At 43.5% G+C, this 21455-nt stretch overlaps 2 protein-coding genes across 2 annotated transcripts; both read left to right on the forward strand.

Annotated features, from left to right (window-relative positions):
- The first annotated feature begins 4335 nt into the window (after positions 1–4335).
- LOC121627186 (actin-related protein 3) lies at positions 4336–10401 on the forward strand. Its single transcript, XM_041965919.1, has 12 exons — positions 4336–4512; positions 4891–4946; positions 5804–5928; positions 6016–6126; positions 6816–6911; positions 7179–7286; positions 7369–7512; positions 8218–8391; positions 8601–8693; positions 8782–8907; positions 9048–9131; positions 9381–10401. The coding sequence occupies exons 1-12, from the start codon at positions 4469–4471 to the stop codon at positions 9474–9476; spliced, it is 1257 nt and encodes a 418-aa protein (XP_041821853.1). The 5' UTR covers positions 4336–4468; the 3' UTR covers positions 9477–10401.
- Positions 10402–10748: 347 nt separating this feature from the next.
- On the forward strand, positions 10749–14399 carry LOC121627536 (transmembrane protein 182-like). Its single transcript, XM_041966485.1, has 5 exons — positions 10749–10928; positions 11679–11775; positions 11864–11992; positions 12082–12219; positions 13953–14399. The coding sequence occupies exons 1-5, from the start codon at positions 10749–10751 to the stop codon at positions 14225–14227; spliced, it is 819 nt and encodes a 272-aa protein (XP_041822419.1). The 3' UTR covers positions 14228–14399.
- The last annotated feature ends 7056 nt before the right edge of the window (positions 14400–21455 follow it).

The following is a 21455-nucleotide window of genomic DNA, read 5'->3' on the forward strand; positions in this document are numbered from 1 at the left end:
TGTTTCTGTTGTTAAAGGGCTCGCGTTTCACCCACTGAACTTTAACTGAGATTCACAAATCATTCAGTTTTCATTGGAGGCTTTGGCATCCATATAAATCCTGATTCTTTCTTGCAGACAAATATCACATTTTTCAACATGTTTTGCTGCTGTCTGTGCTCCAACTAAATCACTCTTGGTTATCCTGGCAATTAATTACATTTAATTAACTAAAAGCATCCCAATGAAATTTGCTCCATTTCCCCTGTCCAGTAATTAGCACTACTCTAATAGCTGCTTTCTAGGGAGTTAAAGGGAATTACAGGACCTGTGAAATCTAAAAAATAACAATGGAGCTTCCCTTTGAGTGATGAAAAACACCTTTTCCTTCCTTATAAAAACAAGAAACGCACATTTCCGTGAGTTTAAATTTTAACACACATTATTTATTAGACTGTCCAGAGCTTAGCATTCACCTCGCCTCAGATAAAAGGCATGAACTGCTGGGTGTTTGGAGGGAGGAGATGACTTTATTTGAGTCTCTGGGAGATGAAATCGACCACCGCTGGTGGTCCCTGGGAGGTTATTTGGCCCTGAATGCTTTCTCTGTGGCTTTAACCTTCACGCTGCCCAGCTAAGGACGGCCTGGAATCAGTGTTTTATTAAATTAGCCACATTTCAGTAAGCTACCATCGCTCAATTACTCGTCGATCTATTATTTTGTGCTTTGTGCAACCTGTTTTCCAAATGAGCACGCATTCATTTTTTACAGAGCTTTTTCAGACATTTGTTGTGCTTTGATTTATGCATTGTTGAGTCTTTTTGGTTATTTCTCACTGCGCATGTGTACGTTTGAGTCTACCCGTCGACATTTTCGATAGCTAGTCATCGGCGGCCTGCACTGAAACTGATAACAGCCTCACATGAATCAGGAGATGAAGGTTTTGTCAGAGTGAGCAGAGAATGCAGATTAGACATAATCCACTCTGTTTTACACCTGTTTTACAATGGCTGCTTTTGTCTCCAGATCCCAGTAAAAGTCAGGTAATTAAGCAAAGACGAGATATGGGAAACGTGCAGATGCCTCAGTAGTGTGATATTGGACTGTTTAAGAAAAAGCCTGTCAAGCACCCTGTGAGCTGCTTATCTGGTAAATTGAAACTGGGATTTTTCTACAGAGCGAGACAGAACTTGACAGTCCAGTTGTTGCTGCGATGATCGACTTGCAAGTGCCATAACAGTGTTTCCAAGTAACCGTTTTCAATTATTTGCCTGACAATGCAGCGGTGCATTGTTAGAAGCACAATACAGCAGCTCCCACTGGATGAATCCTGCAGTCTGCGTTAAAAAACGCGCAACGATTTTGCAGAGAGATGAGAAATCGGCTTCAAACAGCGATGTGACACGAATCGTCACATCAGCAGATGATATTCGACGGCTTTGGTCATTCTTAACCTCAGCTGTGTCGACTGCAGCTTCAACTTTGGGCCTATTAGCAGCAAACGACGGCTGCAGTGTGAGGGTGCCGGTATGACAGAGCATCATTAAGAGGAGGAGGAGGAGGAGGAGGAAGGAGCGAGGACAGACGAGCAATGAGGGAAGTGCCGACTGCAGACCTCCCGGGATTAAGAAGCAGCAAAAAGAGGAGATTATTAAAAATAATAAGGCCCACCTCTGCCTTGTTCTAATGACGTGCGCGCAAACACAGTCATATTAGGCCTCTGGCAGTGGAAATACTTCTGTTGATGAGGGACCTCATCTCATCTACTTTGTTTACAGTGTAGGCTAAGAGTATTGGAAATGAGGGGGGAAATGATCTATTCTGGTGTGGGCGGGAGTTGTTTCAGGTACAGATCGAGGACTAACAGGGGACAGCAAGATCCAAAACCTCCAGAGAGTCAATTACCCTTAGCTTAGCTACTGTACAATGTTTGTAGTTATAATAAATCAGAGCAAGTCCACTTAAATGCATCGTCTCATTCATTTCCATGAGCTATTATTCATGAATTAAATCATCATTAAGGCATCAATAGGTCCATTTGTGCTATTGATGAAAAGGCTGAATTAAAATGAAATTCTATCAAATTACTAATTCCATTAAACATATTACACTGGGAGAGATGAAGACCAACGTGTGTGTACGGCTTCAACAATTAGCCTAAATCTGATGACTTAGCAGTCAACGAGCGACTCCACCAGACTTTATTTTCACTCCAATCCACTTTAGTGCAGCAACACAAATCTTCATTCCGGCGAGTGGCGCCGATAAATAAAAGCAAACACAATTAAACCCCCCCCCGAAGTTGCAGCGGTGCGAAGGGGAGATTAACCTGTGGCTGTGGGAAAGTTAACAAGCGTCAGACGATGCTGTTAAACACATCTGCAGGAACGAGCAAAAGTAAAGGAGAAGTGGCTTTTTATTGTGATTTTTCAGTTCCTGGGTGGATGTTTTAATAGATGCGGGGGTGGAGGAGTTAAAAAGATGAGGTGCTCCACTTGAAACAACTCGTCTGAATCATCATGTTTTGGGTGCTATTGCAGTAAACGGCGGGCCGATGGTGGCTCCTCAAAGCTTGAGGGTGTCTGTTGCTTGTTAGAAACGAGAGCACTGGTGCCCTCTAGTATTCAAAACAGTGATGCACAGGAGGGTGAAGCATTCGCAATCAGGGGCAGGTGATTGTGTGGTGGCAGAAAAAGAGGCAGCTGAGCAGGTTTTGTGGAGTTAAAATACAAAACCTGACCTTCGTCAGGCCTCGTTGTTGGCCTTGAACACCTTCAGAGCACTTGAAATCCCAGACGAGGCCTCCATTTCAGAAGAGCAGCTTGTCATTAAGGACATCATCTTGTTGCTCTTCTTCATGACACTTGACTGGAAATTCACCAGCCCTTTATCTCGATGAACCAACATCCAATAACTGCATGACGGTTGTGCATGGGAAGATGCATTCATTCCCTTTTGCAGATTTGCTCCAAATTAGGCACATTTGGATGGAAACCACACTGTCCATTCAGTCCAACCATTTGCTAAATGAATATGTGTTATTTATCTGTCGAAAGTTCCACAGTCTCACGTTAATGAGCCTCAAACCAGACCCATTTAGCCTGAACCATTAAAAGAAATCCGAGCTGTGGGTGGTGATTCATATGTCTGGAACAGGATTAGATCAGATTAAATGCAGTTTTATACGACTGTTCTTGTTCTTGAACTTTAAATAACACATTCCACTTCCTTAAACGAGATTTCTACTTCTTTATCTTTGCAAACTCTGAAAGATAAGAGCTTTATAAAATAAAAAGTTCATTCCCGCTGTGACTCCCCAGCTGGTCTGAACAATGTTCTTGTAAGACCAGTTCTTGTGTCTTGCAGTCATTTTGAGATGATGTTGCTCAGTTCAGTGACAAAGAGAGGATAAAAGACAGCGCTTGTGGTGGCTCTTCTTTGATAGTGAGCTCCTGGCTCCACCGACAACGTTGAAACAAATAGCTTCAACTGCAGTTCTTGATGGAGAGCTTCCATCAAGTGGCCTTGCTCTGGGGCGAGGAGATGAGGACTGTTTCTATTAGGAGCCGCGGGGCCAAGGGCTTTTCTAGGAGAGTCACTGTGGTGAAAAGTCTCTTGTGTGAGTGATGAGTCGGCCTGAGGACAAAGGGCCAATGTTCGCGGGCCCTGGGATTGGCTCTAATCTGGTAGGCGCTCTGAAGCCAGGATCAAGCCCAAAAGCTCCTTCCTGCTCATATATATCTTCTTTATCAGCAGCCCTCCATGCAGTCATGGAGGGTGAGGACCATTTTGTCCGGCCTTTGATGGCACCTAAATCACTGATATCATCTTGTGGTGTCGGCAGGGCGAGATGAGGTTGGCCGCTATTTTTTGCTCGTTGGAAAACCACTGTAAAAAGAGGAAGAAAATAATCACAGACCTGTTTGTGACATTGTTTTGGACATTGTAAACTGAAAAGATGCCTACACAATATATAGAATGCAAGATTACATCAATGAAAATTTTGAATTTAATCCTATTTTATAATATTGTTAGTTATGTTATATATGTTATATGTTATATTATATTGCAGTCCTGCTATGCTCCAATATAATGTCCATCTCTATAGCTTAATTTATATGTCTTTAATTTTTCTGTTAGGTTTTTTAAATAGTTTATACTTGTTATTTTTCGTCTTATTCTAGTTGTTAACTTTGATTTCGACCTTGAGAGTAGGTTGAATATATATTTTCTTTGTCTTCGTCTTAATATTTAAATGTAAAAGATTTGCAGAGATTTACAATTTCTGTCCACATGGGGGCGGTATTGTGATTTTGAAGCTGCTGACTCTGCACTAGAAGAAATCTCACCGAACCCGGAAGCGTTCCTGAATCGGCCGTGACTGCTTTTCATTCAGGCTGCGGCGATTTAAATCAGTTACTGTTCAGATATCCGTTCATATCGGACGCCTGATATATTTGCCTGTAGACAGATTAAAGGAGAGCAAGCATGGCTGGTCGGCTACCGGCTTGTGTTGTTGACTGCGGCACAGGGTAAGTCACAAAAATGGAATGCTAGCTAGCGTTAGCCTGGCTTTCATTGACCACATAAGCGGCTGTCAAACTTCCAGCTAACGCCCCGTCTAGCAGCTTAGCCTGAAAGGTGCTAACGGTACTTAGCCACATCTGATTACTTGTTTGTTGTTATGTTGTCTGGAACGCGAGGGTAAATGCTACATGTTAGCACGCCAAAGTGCCCGAGTGGTTTATGTTGTGTGATTTTATTCTCAGTACTGATTTGTTATTGCAAGTCGCAGCTGCTAGCTGTTGAAGCTAATGTTACTTCCTGGACAATCCTCATTGCAGAAAGCACATTATCCAGATTATTTTGGACGTCGTTAAACGATTACCCTCATTTTTCTCGTCTTTTAGGTACACAAAGCTTGGTTATGCTGGAAATACAGAACCACAGTTCATTATACCATCATGTGAGTACATACAAAAATGCTCAAAACACCTAGTTGGTTCCTTTTGATGGATCATTAGTCGAATTTCGAAGTATAAATGTGTAATAAGTAATAGAATACATGTAATTGTGTAATACAGCTATTCAAAGGTTATACTAGTGCTCATTATTAAAGTGTTTAGCAGTGTGAACCCTATTTTTGTTTTTTCTAAATTTGCACTGCAAACTATTAAATTGGGAAACTTCCTGTCTGATTTGCCACAAGATGAGAGTTTCAGCTGGACTTCCTTTTACCAGACAGTACAATAAGACAGACTCCAGTCAGACAACTTGTCATGAGCTTTTCCTTATTTTCAAATGAAGAACAGCTAAAGCGTAGAAAAGATTTAATCAACAGTCACAGATCTCTGTGTGTAGAGTTCCATTACAGGTACATCATGTAGAAAAGGGCAGGTTTAGTTCTTTCCCTAAAGAAATAAATCTTCTTTTTTTATGTGAATTTAGCAACATTTCAGATGAAGTCCTTTTCTTGTTTTCTTGCTCATTATGTCATTTAAGGTCTGTACTTTTTCATTTGTGACAGGATCTTCTGGTTAGATGATTATAAATGTGAATGAGTTGTGTATTGTGGGAATGACACAAATTTACACGTGGAAATGATACATGCACTGTGGTTTAATCCGCTGCTGAAAATAGTCCTGATATGTGTTATTTATTCCCAAAAATCTACAATGCATAGCTGTTACTAAAAAAAGTGAACCTTGACATTGACTGACATTGTCAATCGGAACCAATGCGTTTCTCTGAGTCTGCCTCTAATGAGTTTCTGTTTTCAGTTTAAAAAAAAAAAAAAAAAAAAGTTTTTTAAATCATTTCTAGGTATCGCAATCAAAGAATCGGCCAAGGTGGGAGACCAGGCCCAGCGCAGGATGATGAGGGGCGTTGATGACCTGGATTTCTTCATCGGGGACGAAGCCATCGACAAACCATCATATGCGACAAAGGTAGACGGGGAAGCTGAGCTGAGTCCGAGGGGACGTTGTCGTGTCTGAAAGGAGTGACTGACATTTCTTTTGCATCCTCATTTCCAGTGGCCCATCCGTCACGGCATAGTGGAGGACTGGGACCTGATGGAGAGATTTATGGAGCAGATCATCTTCAAGTATCTGCGGGCAGAACCTGAAGACCATTACTTCCTTTTGGTAAGACCAGAGCTGTTTACAGAGTTACAACCTCAAATGCAGTCGAATAATTGATTTTGTTGTATCTATCAATTGATTGCCAACTATTTTCATCATCAGTTTGGTTTCTCTGATTCCACTGTCTTGAATGTGAATATTTTCTGGTTTCTTCACTCCTCTATGACAGTAAGATGAATATCTTTGGGTTGAGGACAAAACAAGACAATTGAGGACGTCACCTTGGGCTTTGGGACACACTGATGGATGTTTTTCACACCAGCCTACAACTAATCGATTAATCATTAGTTGCAGCCTTAATCAGGAAATCAGGAAAACCAAAATAATAATAATAATAATAATAATAATACAGACAAGGACTGGAATTGTTTCAAGAATTAAATATTGCATATTAAAATATTCCAAATATGGAGGCACTTTACACTGAACTGCACCCAAAAGCTGTAGCTTTAAGTGGTCAGGAAAAAATAATTTATGCCAGACGAAGCCTTTCTGTTCCTGATCTATCGAGATGAGCTAATGAACGGAAATGAAGTTTGTTCCCAAAGTTTCAAAAACAGGAAAAGGAGCTCAATAAAAAATGTATTCTGTCTCATCGCTGAAGTTAAATGTCGTCCTTTTTCTTGATAGAAACCGTTGAATCGTGGCTTGAAGTCATTTTTTTCACATCAGTTTCCTGTGTCTCCCTCCAGACAGAGCCTCCACTCAACACACCGGAAAACAGAGAGTACACAGCAGAGATCATGTTTGAGTCGTTCAACGTCCCGGGTCTCTACATCGCTGTTCAGGTACGTTTCCAAAACAGTCCAGCACCTGAGATCAGGACAGTCCACAGCTCTCATGACTCTGTGAAACACATGTGAAAAGATCTGACTCTTTTCACAGCCCTTTTTCACTTCTTCTTTAGTTTTTTTAATATTTTGAATCCAGTGTTTCTAAAATTTAGAGCTTGAATACTGCGTGAAGCAGTTTGGACAAGCAGCGGCTCCTTGATTCTCCTACCTTGCTCTTCAGGATGTATTTTCTTGAATTAATACTTGTGTTTTCTGCTTCAGGCTGTCCTGGCGCTGGCTGCCTCCTGGACATCCCGACAGGTGGGAGAGCGGACGCTGACGGGCACTGTGATCGACAGCGGGGACGGAGTCACGCACGTCATCCCGGTGGTGAGTGTCGCTTTTCTTTTGGGATTGTCTTTTCGCTCCCTCCGATTTCGCAACCCTAAACTGGTGCGCGACTGTGTCGCAGGCTGAAGGCTACGTCATCGGAAGCTGCATTAAGCACATCCCCATCGCTGGCCGAGACATCACGTACTTCACCCAACAGCTGCTGAGGGAACGAGAGGTGGGGATACCTCCGGAGCAGTCCCTGGAGACGGCTAAAGCGGTCAAGGTCGGTGTTCCTTTCAGCCGGATGCCACACAAAAAATCAGACAGAAGTTCTATTGTGGTCAGGATCTGTTTTTTTTTTTACTTTTAGTCATGCTCTGTTTCTTCATGAAAACATGCAAAAAGGCGACTTGAATAAAAGGAAGTGATACCCTCAGCAGATGATACTGGTTGTTATCCTGTCATGCATTTCACAGCATGGCCACTAGAGGTCAGTGCAGCTACAGAAACATGTCCTCACAAGTTTTCACTTTACATCAGGCATCTCAAACCGGTTCCATAAAGGGCCGCGTGGCTGCAAGTTTTCATTCCAACCAAGGAGGAACACACCAGGCTGGAATCAATTAATCAGCTGATCTCAGTCTTCAGCTGATAACTAAGTGATCCCTTGATGTTGATTGGTTGGCCTGATGTGCTCCTCCTGGGTTGGAATGAAAACCTGCAGCCACGCGGCCCTTTATGGAACCGGTTTGAGATGCCTGCTTTACATGTAACAAAGCAGATTCTTGGCACACTGTAACAACAAAGTTCTGCACCTCTATGGAAGCAGCACAATCATGGCTGGAAGTAAGGGGAACTGTCTCTTGTGCAATATAAGACAGTTAGTACTCCATAACCTTAAAAAAGAAAAAAAACACGGGCAAAGCATGCCTTCGCAGCCACTGTCAGGCTGAGTCTCATGCTGTACTGTGCTGTTTTGTTTTCTCAGGAGCGGTTTAGCTACGTCTGCCCTGACCTTGTGAAGGAGTTTAACAAGTACGACACAGACGGCTCCAAGTGGATCAAGCAGTACACGGGCATCAACGCCATCACCAAGAAGGAGTTCACCATCGATGTCGGCTACGAGCGTTTCCTGGGGCCTGAGATCTTCTTCCACCCCGAGGTATAAGAAGGAGATATATTGTGTTCATGCTGCTGCTGATGGAGCCAGAAAGTTTTCCGAGATTCTTGTTTTTCCTATAAGTTTTTAATCAATGAGATGGGAAATGTGTTTATTTTGGGGAAATATCGTGTGTTGGACTTGCATTGTGCTGCTTTGCTTAATATTTTTTAGAATGTTCCTTATTTTTTGTGCTATTTGGTCTCGTGCAGTTTGCCAACCCAGACTTCACCCAGCCGATCTCAGAGGTGGTGGACGAAGTCATCCAGAACTGCCCCATCGACGTCAGACGTCCGCTGTACAAGGTAGAGACGCACACGCCTCTGCAGCAGCTGCAGTTACTGTGTCCGTCGGTCTGTTTCCCTCACCGTCTGCCTCCTCTCTGTGTCGCAGAACATTGTGCTCTCCGGAGGCTCCACCATGTTCAGGGACTTTGGCAGACGCCTGCAGAGGGACCTCAAGAGGACCGTGGACGCACGGCTGAAAATGAGCGAGGAGCTGAGCGGCGGCAAGTTAAAGGTGAGTTTTTAGATTGAGAATCTTTCTAATCGCTGCATGTTGAGTCTGTACAAAAACTCTTGAACACTACAAATGTCTTCTTTTTTCCTCCAACATGTTAACAGAAGGTAATATTGACTGGTTGCCTGCTTCTTTTGTAGCCCAAGCCCATTGATGTGCAAGTCATCACTCATCACATGCAGAGGTACGCTGTCTGGTTCGGAGGATCAATGCTGGCGTCTACTGTGAGTATGAAAACAGTGTTTTCAGCCTCGACAACACATAATCGTCCCTCTTGCAGCTTGTTTGGACATCAGCAAATGACTGAAAACAGAACCTTGTGAATGTTCCTTTGATGAGAGTTTTCACTCGAACAAAACTGAGCAAAAATAAAACAGCAAGATAACGATTTTCCGTTTTTCCTCGCAGCTTTTGACTGAACCCAGTACACGCTTTTCTCTGTGAAACCTAAAGGATCTTTTCTGTTTTGGCAGCCCGAGTTTTACCAAGTGTGCCACACCAAGAAAGACTACGAGGAGATCGGGCCGAGCATCTGCCGCCACAACCCCGTATTCGGCGTCATGTCTTAGGCGCCGGAGGGGGTGAGCGCATTCAGCGGAGGCCGAGGAGGAAACGGAGGACGCGCCGCAAGACCTCACATGCTGTGGAAGTCCCACGAGCCTTTGCACGGATGCTCCGACAGACCTGTTCATTCGCATCGAGCGACGGTGGACCAAACAAACTGCCAAAAGAGCGGCAATGTCCTCGCTAATTAGAGGAAAGAGGTGACTCAGCCCAAAGGATCCTCAAATAAAACGTTTACTGCTAGTAGGTTAATAATAGGTGATAAATCTTTCATTTCTGCGTGCCTCGTATATGTACTTATGATATCCTCACAGGGTTGTAATATGTAATTAATCAACTTGAGTCCTGTATAAATGCACCTCTCTGTGTATATGGGTTGGGTTCTTGCGATATGTTCTATACTCTAAAAAAAAAAAAAAAAAGGATGGTTGTTTCAGGAAGCAGGACACATTTAGCTCGATGATTTTCCTTTGAATAAAACACCTTTTTGATCATCGAGGCATCAAATGGGTGCAAACATACAATCACCAGTCAAACTGACCATTCCTGATTGTCATTAGTTTTCTTTTTTGTGTCAAAAAAATGTCCATCAGCGCCTGCAGATGATTAAAAGAAGAAATATTCTGAATGTGTTCAGATCATAGTTCCTCCCAGGTTGGGCTGAGGCGTCTTTTCCCCTGCAGCACTGTGACTAATCGTCACCGCTTTCCTTTCACCTTTTTTTTTCCTTTTAAATTTGTATTAATCATCTCTTGAACAACCTGTCTTGAGAAAAAGAAAAAAAGTCGTATTAATATATGAACATGCAGTTTGAATGACTGTTGTTGGACCATCACTGTTGCCTAGATCTCAGTTATACTGGATAGCCTTGTACTGTACCAAATCTGGATTTCAATGCTGGCATTCCAATAAATGCCAAGGAGATATTTCTACAGGTGTGATTTCTGTTTTTCAAGTTGCACTTTGAAGAATTTCCTGATTACTTTGGGTTTGGGGGAATATCATTGCCTTGACGTAACCCTGCTATTTCTGTGTGCGTGAACTGCCCCCCTCCTGTAACAGTATCCCCTCAAACTGACAACACGTGATGCAGGAGTTTATTTTCATTGAGCCACTTCATGCACCTCAGTATGGCGAGAGAAGCACTGTCCAGAGGCTTGTGTTCGACATCGCAGACAAGAGCTATTGAGTAAAAGGAGACTTTGAACATGAAATCCTGCAGAGAAGCAAAGATAAATGGCTAAAGAAAAGAGAGAGTGCAGATTTGCAGTTCCAACATGTCTCCTGCTGAGAGGCTGAAGGTGCTCCTCTTCCTGGCTTTGTTCTTCGGAGCGGCGGGATCTCTGTTCACGCTGCTCTCCTGTGGGACAGAGTACTGGCTGCTGGCTGCAGAGTCCTGCAGCCTGCCAGAGGGAGGTGACAGAGGAAGTGGCCTCAGAGAGAAGAGCAGCTGGAAGGTATGTTTATGCAGCTCCTTTCAGACACGGAGGCGAGTCAAAGAAATGTGTCCAAATAAATAAAACAATTAAGAAAATCAATTAAAATTAAGATAGAGATATACAAAAATGGAACAAATTGAAAATAATTACAGTATTGGGGCCAGTAGAATAGTCATATTATGAGAAAAAAGTCATATTTTGAGGAACAGAGGTGATACCTCCAGAAAAAAGTGGGCCTAACATCCACTGGTGGAAATTAATTGCATACATTTCTGGTAGTAAAAGCACTGTGCAATCCTGTGGGACCATCTTTCAGCACCTTTCAGAGGCAAATATGAGTAAAAAGTGAGCATTTTATCTCACAACACAAACACAACACACAGCCTTCAGTTATTCGAGGGCTCCTTAAAATGTGTGAATGCAGGAAAGTGAAATAAATCCTCCAGCTGTCCACGCGAGACTCTCATTTCATTGATGGTCAGCGAGGAGCTTCCTGCTGGCTTCGCTGTCTTCACTCTCAAGACTCAACGCCATCTATTTCCAGAAAGCTGAAGGCGACACATTCTCTGTGCAGTCTGCTGTTGTAGCTCTGCAGCAGGCTGCGGACGCTCTCACACCTGCTGTCCAGTCTGGCTTTCATTCAAAACTCATCTAATTCCATATTATATTAGCCTGACTCCAGACTGCACCACAGTGACATATTCTTCAGATTTATTACAGGAAAGGCTGCAGAACATTTTGATCACATTTGGTTTTCTGGGTCTGCAGGATCCAGACGGTGTGAGGATCTTCCATGAGGGTCTGTTCTGGCGGTGCTCGTTCGCGGCTCTGTCAAGTGATTACTCTGTGTGGGACCTTTGGATCTGTAAGAAATGTCACTTTGCAGACTTAAATCACGCAATTATGCTCACAAATTTGGCAAACAGCCAACATAACTGCCTCCTTCCCTTCAGCAAATCAGCCACCATCAACGCTGTGCCAGGCCGCCTTCCTCTTCCCGTTTCCTGTGAATGAGCCAATGAGATCAAGGGTGGAGCCAAACGGCCTTCCCACAGAACCATACGAACACCACTCTGCCATTGGTTGGTCGTATTTTCTCCTGTACATAATCACTTCTCCCATGACCGCATGCTCCGCTCTTTCCCGAGGCCTCATTTTCCTCCTCCCTCAGTTTTCAGGACCTTCTGGAGCATCTTCCTCGTCACAGGGTTGACGGCCGTCGTCACTGGGGGATTTGTCGTCATCTGTGCTGGACCACTGGCCAATCACAGACTCTATAAAGTGGGCGGGGTCCTCCAGCTTTGTGGTGGTAAGGACAAATCCACAGTAATATTTTATAAGATCATCACATGACAAATGAAGTGGAGTAAAAAGTGCAGTAGAAGCATAAAGATGCATAAAATGGAATGACTCAAGTCAAACACAAGTACCTCAGATTTGTACTGAAGCACATCAGTTGAGAGTTTTACTGTGTACTTCTATGATTGGCCAGCTCTGGCAGGTGCTCGTTAGCTATCATTGCCGACAGCTGGACAAAGCTCTTAAACAGCCTAATTTTGACTGAGCACATGTGTGGTTGTGTGTGTGTGTGAGGAGAAGCCATCACTCTCACCGTCATGCGTTAGCGTGTGTTTTTCTTCCATGCGTCAGGTTCAGAAGTTCCTTTGGTTTTTGTGAGGTTCTAGACGGGGAGATGCTCACTTTGGCTGAACCTTCGTCTTTCCTCCGAGCTTTCAGTCAGGCGTGTAGTTTTCCCAGAGTTTATATTCTGCAGATGACTGAAAAGGTTCAACAACAGAGCTGACAATAACCTCATGGAAAGTCTGACCTGCAACACTGCAAGCCCATCACAAAAAATCAGCGGGTTCAGACTCAGCATCTGCTACGTCACCGCTGCCAAACCATTCGAATGTGATTCTGTCTCTGACCATAAATCAAATGATTTGAATGAACATGAACCGTGAGCCAACATGTGCCTCTGATTCTTTGGTTGCAAAATAAGCCCAGATGGATGCAATGATTTGTTTTTTTAAAGAGTCTTCCCCTGATTGTAAACTTGTGTGCAGAGTGACGCCCAGCCACTAAAATGCAAAGTAGATCTTTTGTGTTCAGCAAACAAATGAAAAGCTCTGAAAGTGCTTACCTGCTTTGTAACTGACTCCACTTCTGCAGGTTTTCTGCTGACCAGGACAAAAGACCAATAAAATAACAAGACAGATTATAATAAAATGACTAAATTATGGAAACAGCAAGATTAATTATTTCCACAATATGCAGCAAAACCGGAGAAAAGTACAGAAACAAGCTTCATGTCAAACTGTCAAATGCATGTGGTGCAAACAGTGTCGAGTAATTGCTTGTAATGTGATGTTTGTAATGATTGTAATGCTTCTATCATGGAGTGAAGACATATATCAAATTAATCAAATCTAATTATTTCGGAATGACTGTGGCAAAGCTCAGTTAACGTGCACATCCAGCATCATGTGGCTCTGCTACCAAAACAGGCAGGAACGCCAGTCATTGCTGCCCTCTGGTGGTCGGGAGTATGAATTGCTCCTTTCGCCACAGTGATAATTAAAACCGTCTTGTCACAAACAGTTCCACAGCAACACTAAAATAATAATAATATTAATGATATTAATAATAATAATACATCTATGTGTGCATTAAGAAGAGAGTTAAAGCATTTAAAAGTAATGCAATATTTACTTTACCTAATAACTAATTACTGAAACTTTGTAACTTGCACAATACATGAAACTATGGTTGTTATCACTAAAATGAGCTTTTTGCCTTATTGTTGGTACACACGTGAAATGATTATAACATGCTCCAGAAATTAGCACACATGAACAATTTCTTTGAAAACATCTGGCATCAATTAAATCACAGTCTGTTTGTGCTTTTATAGAAGGCAGCAACTGGGGTTTAAAATGATGTAAAGAGCAAAAGGGTGGTTTTAAGCATCTCATGCAATATCTCAGTAAGAGAAGCTGAAAGTCTGATAGCTGCTTCGCTCTTTCTGTCTGTGCCCTTCAGGTCTGTGCCTTCTGGCAGTGGTGGTGATGTATCTGATGTGGGTCCAGGTCCTGGACACTCTGGAGCAGTTCGCCCACCATCAGAGGGTCTCCGGTTGCCCCTCCTTCCACCTCAGCATCCAGCACGGCCCTTCATTCCTGCTGGCTCCGGTCGCTGTCTTCTTCTGCCTGCTGGCCGGCCTGCTCTTCATCCTGGTCGGCCGGAGTATTCGGGGATTACAGCTGGATAAAAGAGACAAAATTCCTGAGCTTCCAGCATCTGATGTCTATCTGTGATTCCCACCGGGGATCCAGTTTTTTAAAAAGCTTCCACATCATGAAAGGTGGCCATCTTGACTTGGGTTAAAGTGTAGTGGACAGACAAAACCCACACGAGACAAACTGTTCACGTCCTCTGTGAACGTTGTTCTGAAGGATCAGACTTCTGGAGCATGAAATTATGAATGTTTGAGAGCACTTTGCAGAGGTACAAGCAAGTGGCAACAGCATGCATCGAAACACACTGTATATACCCTCAATTCTTTTATTATCTTTCTGAAAGTCACATATTGTTCAGAAGTCTCTGTTCTGAGCTCATGTAGTTGTGGTCACCAACTAAACGTGCCATTAAATGAATGAATAAAGGTGCACGGTGTCCTAATGTAGAAGTCCAAAAAGGAGTTTGTCCCAGTTTGAGCTTCCTGCTGAGTCGTATTTCTACACTGTGGATTTAGCACTTTCACTGACTGGACACTTCCACCACTTCATACAGTCCCTTGCTTTCAGCGTGCATAATAAATGTCAATTTTCCTCACTCACATCCCACCTGAAACCACTTTTTAAGGGGAAATTTTACATAAACCGTTCCACAGAGACACTGTCACGAAGGAAAAATTAACCAAAACATAATAAGTAGGAGTCCACCCACATGACTCATATTTTAATAGACAATCTGAGATTAAAAAAAAAAAAGAAGACAGCAGTGGTTACTGAAAACTACACAAAATAAGCAAAATTCAAAATCACAGAGCTTTCTGATCACTCCCATCGGCGAGGATGGTAGGAATCCTTCGTTTGAAGCAGGTCGTTATGATCGATTTAACAGATCCCATCGTGATTAATACTCCCAATACCCTCTCTCTGTTCTTATAGCAACTGATAAATCAATGTTGAGAGGAGGGGAGAGGCGAGGAGAGGCCTGCCTGGCTGCTGGTGTGGACGTCTGAAGGATTGAGTAGATTGAGTGTGACCAGGCCTGCCTGTCATTAGGACATCAGGTTGAAGGATGGAGATAATAATAAATTAGACTGTCATAATCCATTTTCTGACAGGTGGGGCCACTTCAGGGATGCATCGCAGTGCATGTAAAACACACAACCGCCACTAGAGGACAGTGTTGTCTCAAGATAATGTTTGGAGTGTCCTTTAAACTCATTAAATCATCCCAAGCCTTTACAATGATGTCCGACAACATCACAGCAAAAGTAGCAGCATTGGCATCAGATTAGATTTACAGGGGACTGAACCAGGAGAATAATTTGTAAGTGATAATTAATTCAACTCCTGTAATTTTCCTGACAAACAAAAGAAAATGATTTTTTTTTGTTCGCCCTTCAAGTTCAGTATAGTTAACATTATATTAGGAGGAGGGGGGATTGTGGAAGCCCGCAGTCACACCTTGATAATTGGAAAAGGCAAACAGAAGTGAGACCTTGCAATGATAGTGACAAAATGGAGAGAAAGGAGGGGAGTTGACACTGCTCATCAGCGAGTCTTTCAATATTCTTTCATGTCTGACGCTCCTGTGCCTCTCCATCCCTTCTCTTCTTAATCTCCGCTGTGAACTAGGTGAGTATAATTACACCTGAGCATGTCACATTCGCTTCCCCGGCCCTCGCCGTGTTTAAACATCTGTCACCCCCTCTCCCTCCTCGTCACACCGCCGCCGCCGCCGCCAGCCTGGGGTTTAAAGGGCAATCTTTATTTTCTAATGAATGCGAGGAGATCCAGTCATATCACTTGGTTTCAATCTTTGCAAGCAGGATCGTGGCAGATTCATTACTTGGGTCCAGGAGTGGATGTGGTGCTGTTGTAGCTGTCAGCCCTGGACCCTCACACACTTATAAACTATACACACACACACTCCAGCACCACCAGTAGTCCTTTACATCACATCATCACACTGGGCCTTTGTCCCCGGTAGATAGAGCCGTCCACAACAATTACTACAGCGGCAGCAAAGACGTCTCATAGCTCATCTATTTTACGCCTTTAAAGACATTTTACCAGAAAGTTTCATTGAAGTCTTCACTTGTGACTTTTATTTGGATCCAAACTCATTTAATGTTATACCAATAACACAAGGGCAAAAGTAGAAGCTGCAATTAGCATCTCCAGCTAGCTGACTGCCTGCACAACTTCCCAGAACAAGAGTTAGCACGTCATTAAGTAAACACATTAGCTTGCAGGGTTACAGGAAGCATTTAAACACATAAAGGACTAACTAGCTGTTAACTACAATACAAGAATAATGCTGTTTCTTTATTTCCATGTCATCTAGACTGGCTAATCAGCTCTGATTCTCTCTAATTTTTGCCTGAGACATGTAGCTTTAGCCGCAATATCTTAGCACGATTTCCTATGTTGCCATCGTATACTGTACATATTTAAGACCCCTTGGTTGGTTTTAAAGCAAGTCAAGTGAAACAACAATAAAATGACAAGACAACAACAACATTTTTAACCCATTCATCAAGCTAATTCATGCTAACGCCTGGCTAGCTTATGTAACAACTTCCAAAGCCACGAGTTATCATCTCATTAACAAACTAGATTAGTTTGTCAGGTTGCAGGTAGCGTTAAAAACAAACATATGTACAATTTAAGGGCTGTGAAATGTGGTTTCTTCATTTCCATGACATCTACATTGGTGTCACTGTATGCATTTAAAGCCCGTGAATCAAGAATACAATGTCGTGTATTCTTTCATAACATAAAAAAAACAAATATAATGAGCAGTCATTAAAAGCTGGACTCGAGCTTTTCTATGATCCCGTTCCCTGAACCTCCCCCAGTTCTGTCTCCACGTTGGAACACTCGGCTCTACCTCCACATTACCCAGAGGCCGACCCAGGGGGCGCAATTATTCAGGCCTTTGCTCAGCCAAGTAGAAGAAATTAGCCTCTTCTCCTGAACCAAGACCTTCTAACCTGCACCAGGACCTCAGGCTGCCTCTCTGACTAGCATGACCCCCTGTGACTTCCCTCTCCAGACCTTGTTTTCCATACATATGAGCCCGAGCTGGCCGGAGCCACGCTTGGCTGCCATATGGGCTCTCCTTTCCCCGGCTGGCAGAGCGGGGACTGGGGAGCTGCGGGCTACAAAATCCAACACCCCCACACCTCCACTGCGGCCATGCAGCCCTCCTGGAAGGATGCTGGTGTCCTCGGGCCGATAATGTGCTTTTACAACAATTCGACGAAAAAAGTCTAAGATGGTGAGCGGCTGGGCTGAGATGTCGTTCTGTGTGGCCTTTAAAGCTGTGATTAGAAAGCCAGTATGAGAGATTTCATTTAGGAACGAGAATAGAAGTTGTGTAACCCTCAGTCTGCATTTCAAAGTTTTCAAATTACTGCAGGTCAATATCTAAATGAGCAATTATGGAAAAGGAGAAAGTCATATAATGAATTCTATTATGGCGGAGGGTGTTCTCAGGCTGTAAGGGCCAACAATAAGAGCTTCTCTCCCCCCCTCTTATTCTCTACTTGATCTTATCTGTAATTTGCCCTATTCTTTTTCTTCATTAAAATCATTTTGAGTCACAGGTGATCCCATTTCCCATGTCTGCGTTGACAGATCCCCCACTCTTACCTTTTCTTTTCCCTCCTCTCCTGTCTGTCTTTGCCTTTTCCCACCTCTCACTTCATCTATTCAGGCCAGTCAGTGGTGGATAATGAGGTCCGCGGCCTGGCACTGCGCTCCCTGACTCCCAGAGTACAGCAAGAGTTTGAAAATCGTCAAGGCTTTGCAGGTGCATTGCAAAATCCGCCGTTTTGAGGGGGTAGCTACACAGCAGTGTGTCTATGAAAACTGATACCTGAGAAGAGCTGGTGTGGTTTGCAGGAAATGGAATTTGGGTCTGCTCAGCAACATAAGTACAGTCTGGTTTAGTTATTGCCGGTTTGGTGTCTCGAGGTGCACCATGAGAAGTCAATTGCCCTGCACCGGCCCAGTATCCCGAGGAGCTGCAACCATATTTGATGATTTGTGATTCATGTTTTATGTGCCAATGCTCCAAGTAGCAAGGTCTTTGTACAGCCAGGGGGCTAATGAGGAAGTTTGGGTTGGTGGATGGTGTATGGCACATCTGACTTTCATGCAGGAGACCTGCAATTCATATTTGCCTTTTTATTAATCAGAGCTGCAATCTCTGTCAGATGCTAATTATAGCTTATTTGCCACAACCACAGTCTTTTCCTAACTGTGCTGTGGTTGCTGTGCATGGACGTGTTGTCGAAAGCAAGAATTTTAAATGTAATGTTTGAATGTATTTCCAGGTTTTGGAGTTGTCCAATCAGCAAACTTGTTTTGAATGCTTGCTAAGCTGCAGCCAGAGACGGTGGTCGAAATGCACCAAGGCTGCGTCTCGACCTCCACAAATTTCAAAAGAAACACAGCCATTTCGTGCAAAATTATTGACTGAATTTAGCTTTCTTTCGTCCCTCAGCCAAGCAAAAACATATTTGCAATGTATAGTTTTCCTGAATAGCTGTCAAGTTTTTTTCTGCAGAACTTCAAAATGCAGAGGAGGAAAATGAATAAAACAAAGTTAAACTGCAGATGAACAAATGCTAACTGCTGCTATCATAGATGTTGCAAATCAGAAATGTTTTATTACAGGATGCTACAAAAAAACAAACATATAATGTGGAGACCTTTAACAACAGGACAGTAATAAACCAGAGCACAAATAACTGTGGTCAAGTCTGCAAACTATGCTGGCTTACCAGTTACCTAATGCCATCAGATCTTCAGTCCAGCAGACATGACAGTACAAATGTCTTCATCGCAGCATCAATTACTTATTTTTTAAAGATGGCTGCATTTAAAACCGTGCAACCTGCAGCTCTAACATACATGCAGCGCATCAAAAGGTAGCTCCTCGTGGATCTGCTTGAGTCTGACATCGGGTGGATTTAATTTTAGCGCTTAATTCTTTGTCTTATTCCACATGAAGAGTTAATATCCGTCTTACAGCCTGTCTACACTCCATCCGCTCCTCCTCTTTCTCCTCGCTGCCTGTCCACTCTCAGCTCCTCACAGTCCATTCTGTAGTCTCTCTATCTCTCCTTTATGACAGGCCTCTTACCTTGTGACTACAGATAGCTGAGAGCTGAAGGCCTTATCGTGGCGAGGGCCAAATGAGGCACAGGAGGAAACGATGGCTTTTCTTTATCTCTGGCCCCTCTCCTCTGCAGGCCACTATTCCATCAGGTCACTGTGTGTACATTCGGAAGGGTAAACTGATTCTATTGAACTAGTCCACAACCTTGCCTCACCTGGGCCTCGTGGCTCCAAATGGGCTTACCCCGTTTCTATTTTCTCCCCTCATTCCCATCTATTTCCTCTCTCCTTTCTCTGCCTCCTCCTCATTCCTCGCCCCTCTTTCCCGAAGAAAACGATCAACACCGTGTACTGGAAGAGGGAGCGAAAGACGGCGAGAAAGATTAAATCCAAGTTTCTTTCATCCATGAACGCTTTCATCTCTTCTTCTTCTTTTTTTTTTTTCAAACAGAGGGAATTATCAGCGTTGCAACCGACACAGGCTTTTGACGAGGGTGATGGCGCAGGAGGGGAGGGGGGTGAGGTTGGCGGTGGAATAAGGGAGGAGCGGGAGATGAAGAGGAGGCGAGGGGCGGGGCTGGAAGTTGCCGATCGGAGAGGGAATCCACTTCCCGTGCATCCTCGGCTTGTCTGGGTTTATCTGCTGAGGGCCAGGGGTGCTCCTCTTTGTCTCGCCTCGCCATTTCTTACCTTAAGAGCATTTGAGATTGAATTACCGCTCGAGTAATGCAGCCACTCATGGAGAGTCTTCGCACTCCTCAATATCTCAATCCGACTTACGGATTGAGTCAAAACAAGCGAGTAAGCGGTAGGCCAAAAGACCTCAGCAGTCGAAAAACAGTGAGTTGTTGGCGCTAAAGGAATAGTGCTAATCCACACTTCCAAAAATGTAACCAAAACTAAACAGATGATTCCCCCCCCCCCCTTTCTGTGACACTTGGCATGACGTCTAATCTCCAGTGTTCTGCCTGTTTTTTCATTAAATTTGTGTCAGGACTAATTTCGAGGGGAATGAATACAGATGTCAGGATGCCATCGAATCCCATCGCGGGGCCTTTAATGAGATAACAGGCTTTAGTCAAAGAATTAGCGCTATTGAAAAAAAAAAATGAGATTAGCTCAATGGGATGTGGATACAGAGTGGAACGGGGACTTTGGCTGTCGAGAGGGAGAGAGGAAGACAGGAAGAGAGAGGGGAGACCAGAGTCATATCAGACCTGCCCTGCCAAATCACAAATCTATTTCCGACACTGGTATTAATTATCAAACTAAAGCTGCTGTTGCATATTGATTCATCAGGGTGCGCACTTGTATTATCTCCTATTAAGCAGGAAAAAAAGGAGAGATTATATGAAGCCTTCGGGGGTGTTTTATGGATCCTGTGAGACTGTTAAACCATGTCACGGACTCCAGAGCAACAAGACGAGCTCGCTGTGTTTGTGTGCATGTGCGTGCGCCCTGCTTCTCATGTGGGCTCGAATGCATCCTTAAGCTTTAAATTTGATTATTTTGGTGAGCATTTTTCAATTAGCCCTACGATCATGTCGAATATATTTCCTTGCGGAGAAACACGTCTGTGGGCAAACATGTCTGTTTCAGACGCAAGTGCAGACAGCGACGTCTGGAGCTCAGTGAGGCAGCTGTGCTCGTGCGTCGGTGGCTTCAAGCGGCAATAAGTCGCAACTTCAATGTGAAGGTGCTTCAGTTTCTCTGCCATCAAAACATGTCGGTTAATTCCTGATCAAAGAACTGTCGTCGCTCACTAGCTGCCCACTGCTCCTAATATTTATGATGGGTTAAATGAATTTCCCCACAGGGATCAATGAAGGATAACTTCAGTACAGCGTGCCAAATCTCTATACATTTTGCACAGCATGCGTCTGCCAGTGCAGAGGTATGAGCGAAATGAAAAATGAAAACAAAATAATGAGGCTGTTTATGAATCGACATTTTCAGTTTTCATTCTGAAGGAGGAGCTTGGCGCCTCCTGAAGATTGTTGTCTTTGCTGACCCTTAACTTTTCAGGGAGCAGCTGAGCTCTCATTGATGATCAACACTGAGGATGCACCGTATGTGCAAATCTAAAGGCTTTAATGTGATGGAACACAAACCCTCAAAACCTGAGGGCAAATGAACAAGCCAAACAAGTGTGCACGTATTTGAGCAGTTGGAGCAGAGTTTG

This window comes from Chelmon rostratus, chromosome 24 (genome assembly GCF_017976325.1).
Source record: "Chelmon rostratus isolate fCheRos1 chromosome 24, fCheRos1.pri, whole genome shotgun sequence".
Classification (NCBI taxonomy): domain Eukaryota; kingdom Metazoa; phylum Chordata; class Actinopteri; order Chaetodontiformes; family Chaetodontidae; genus Chelmon; species Chelmon rostratus.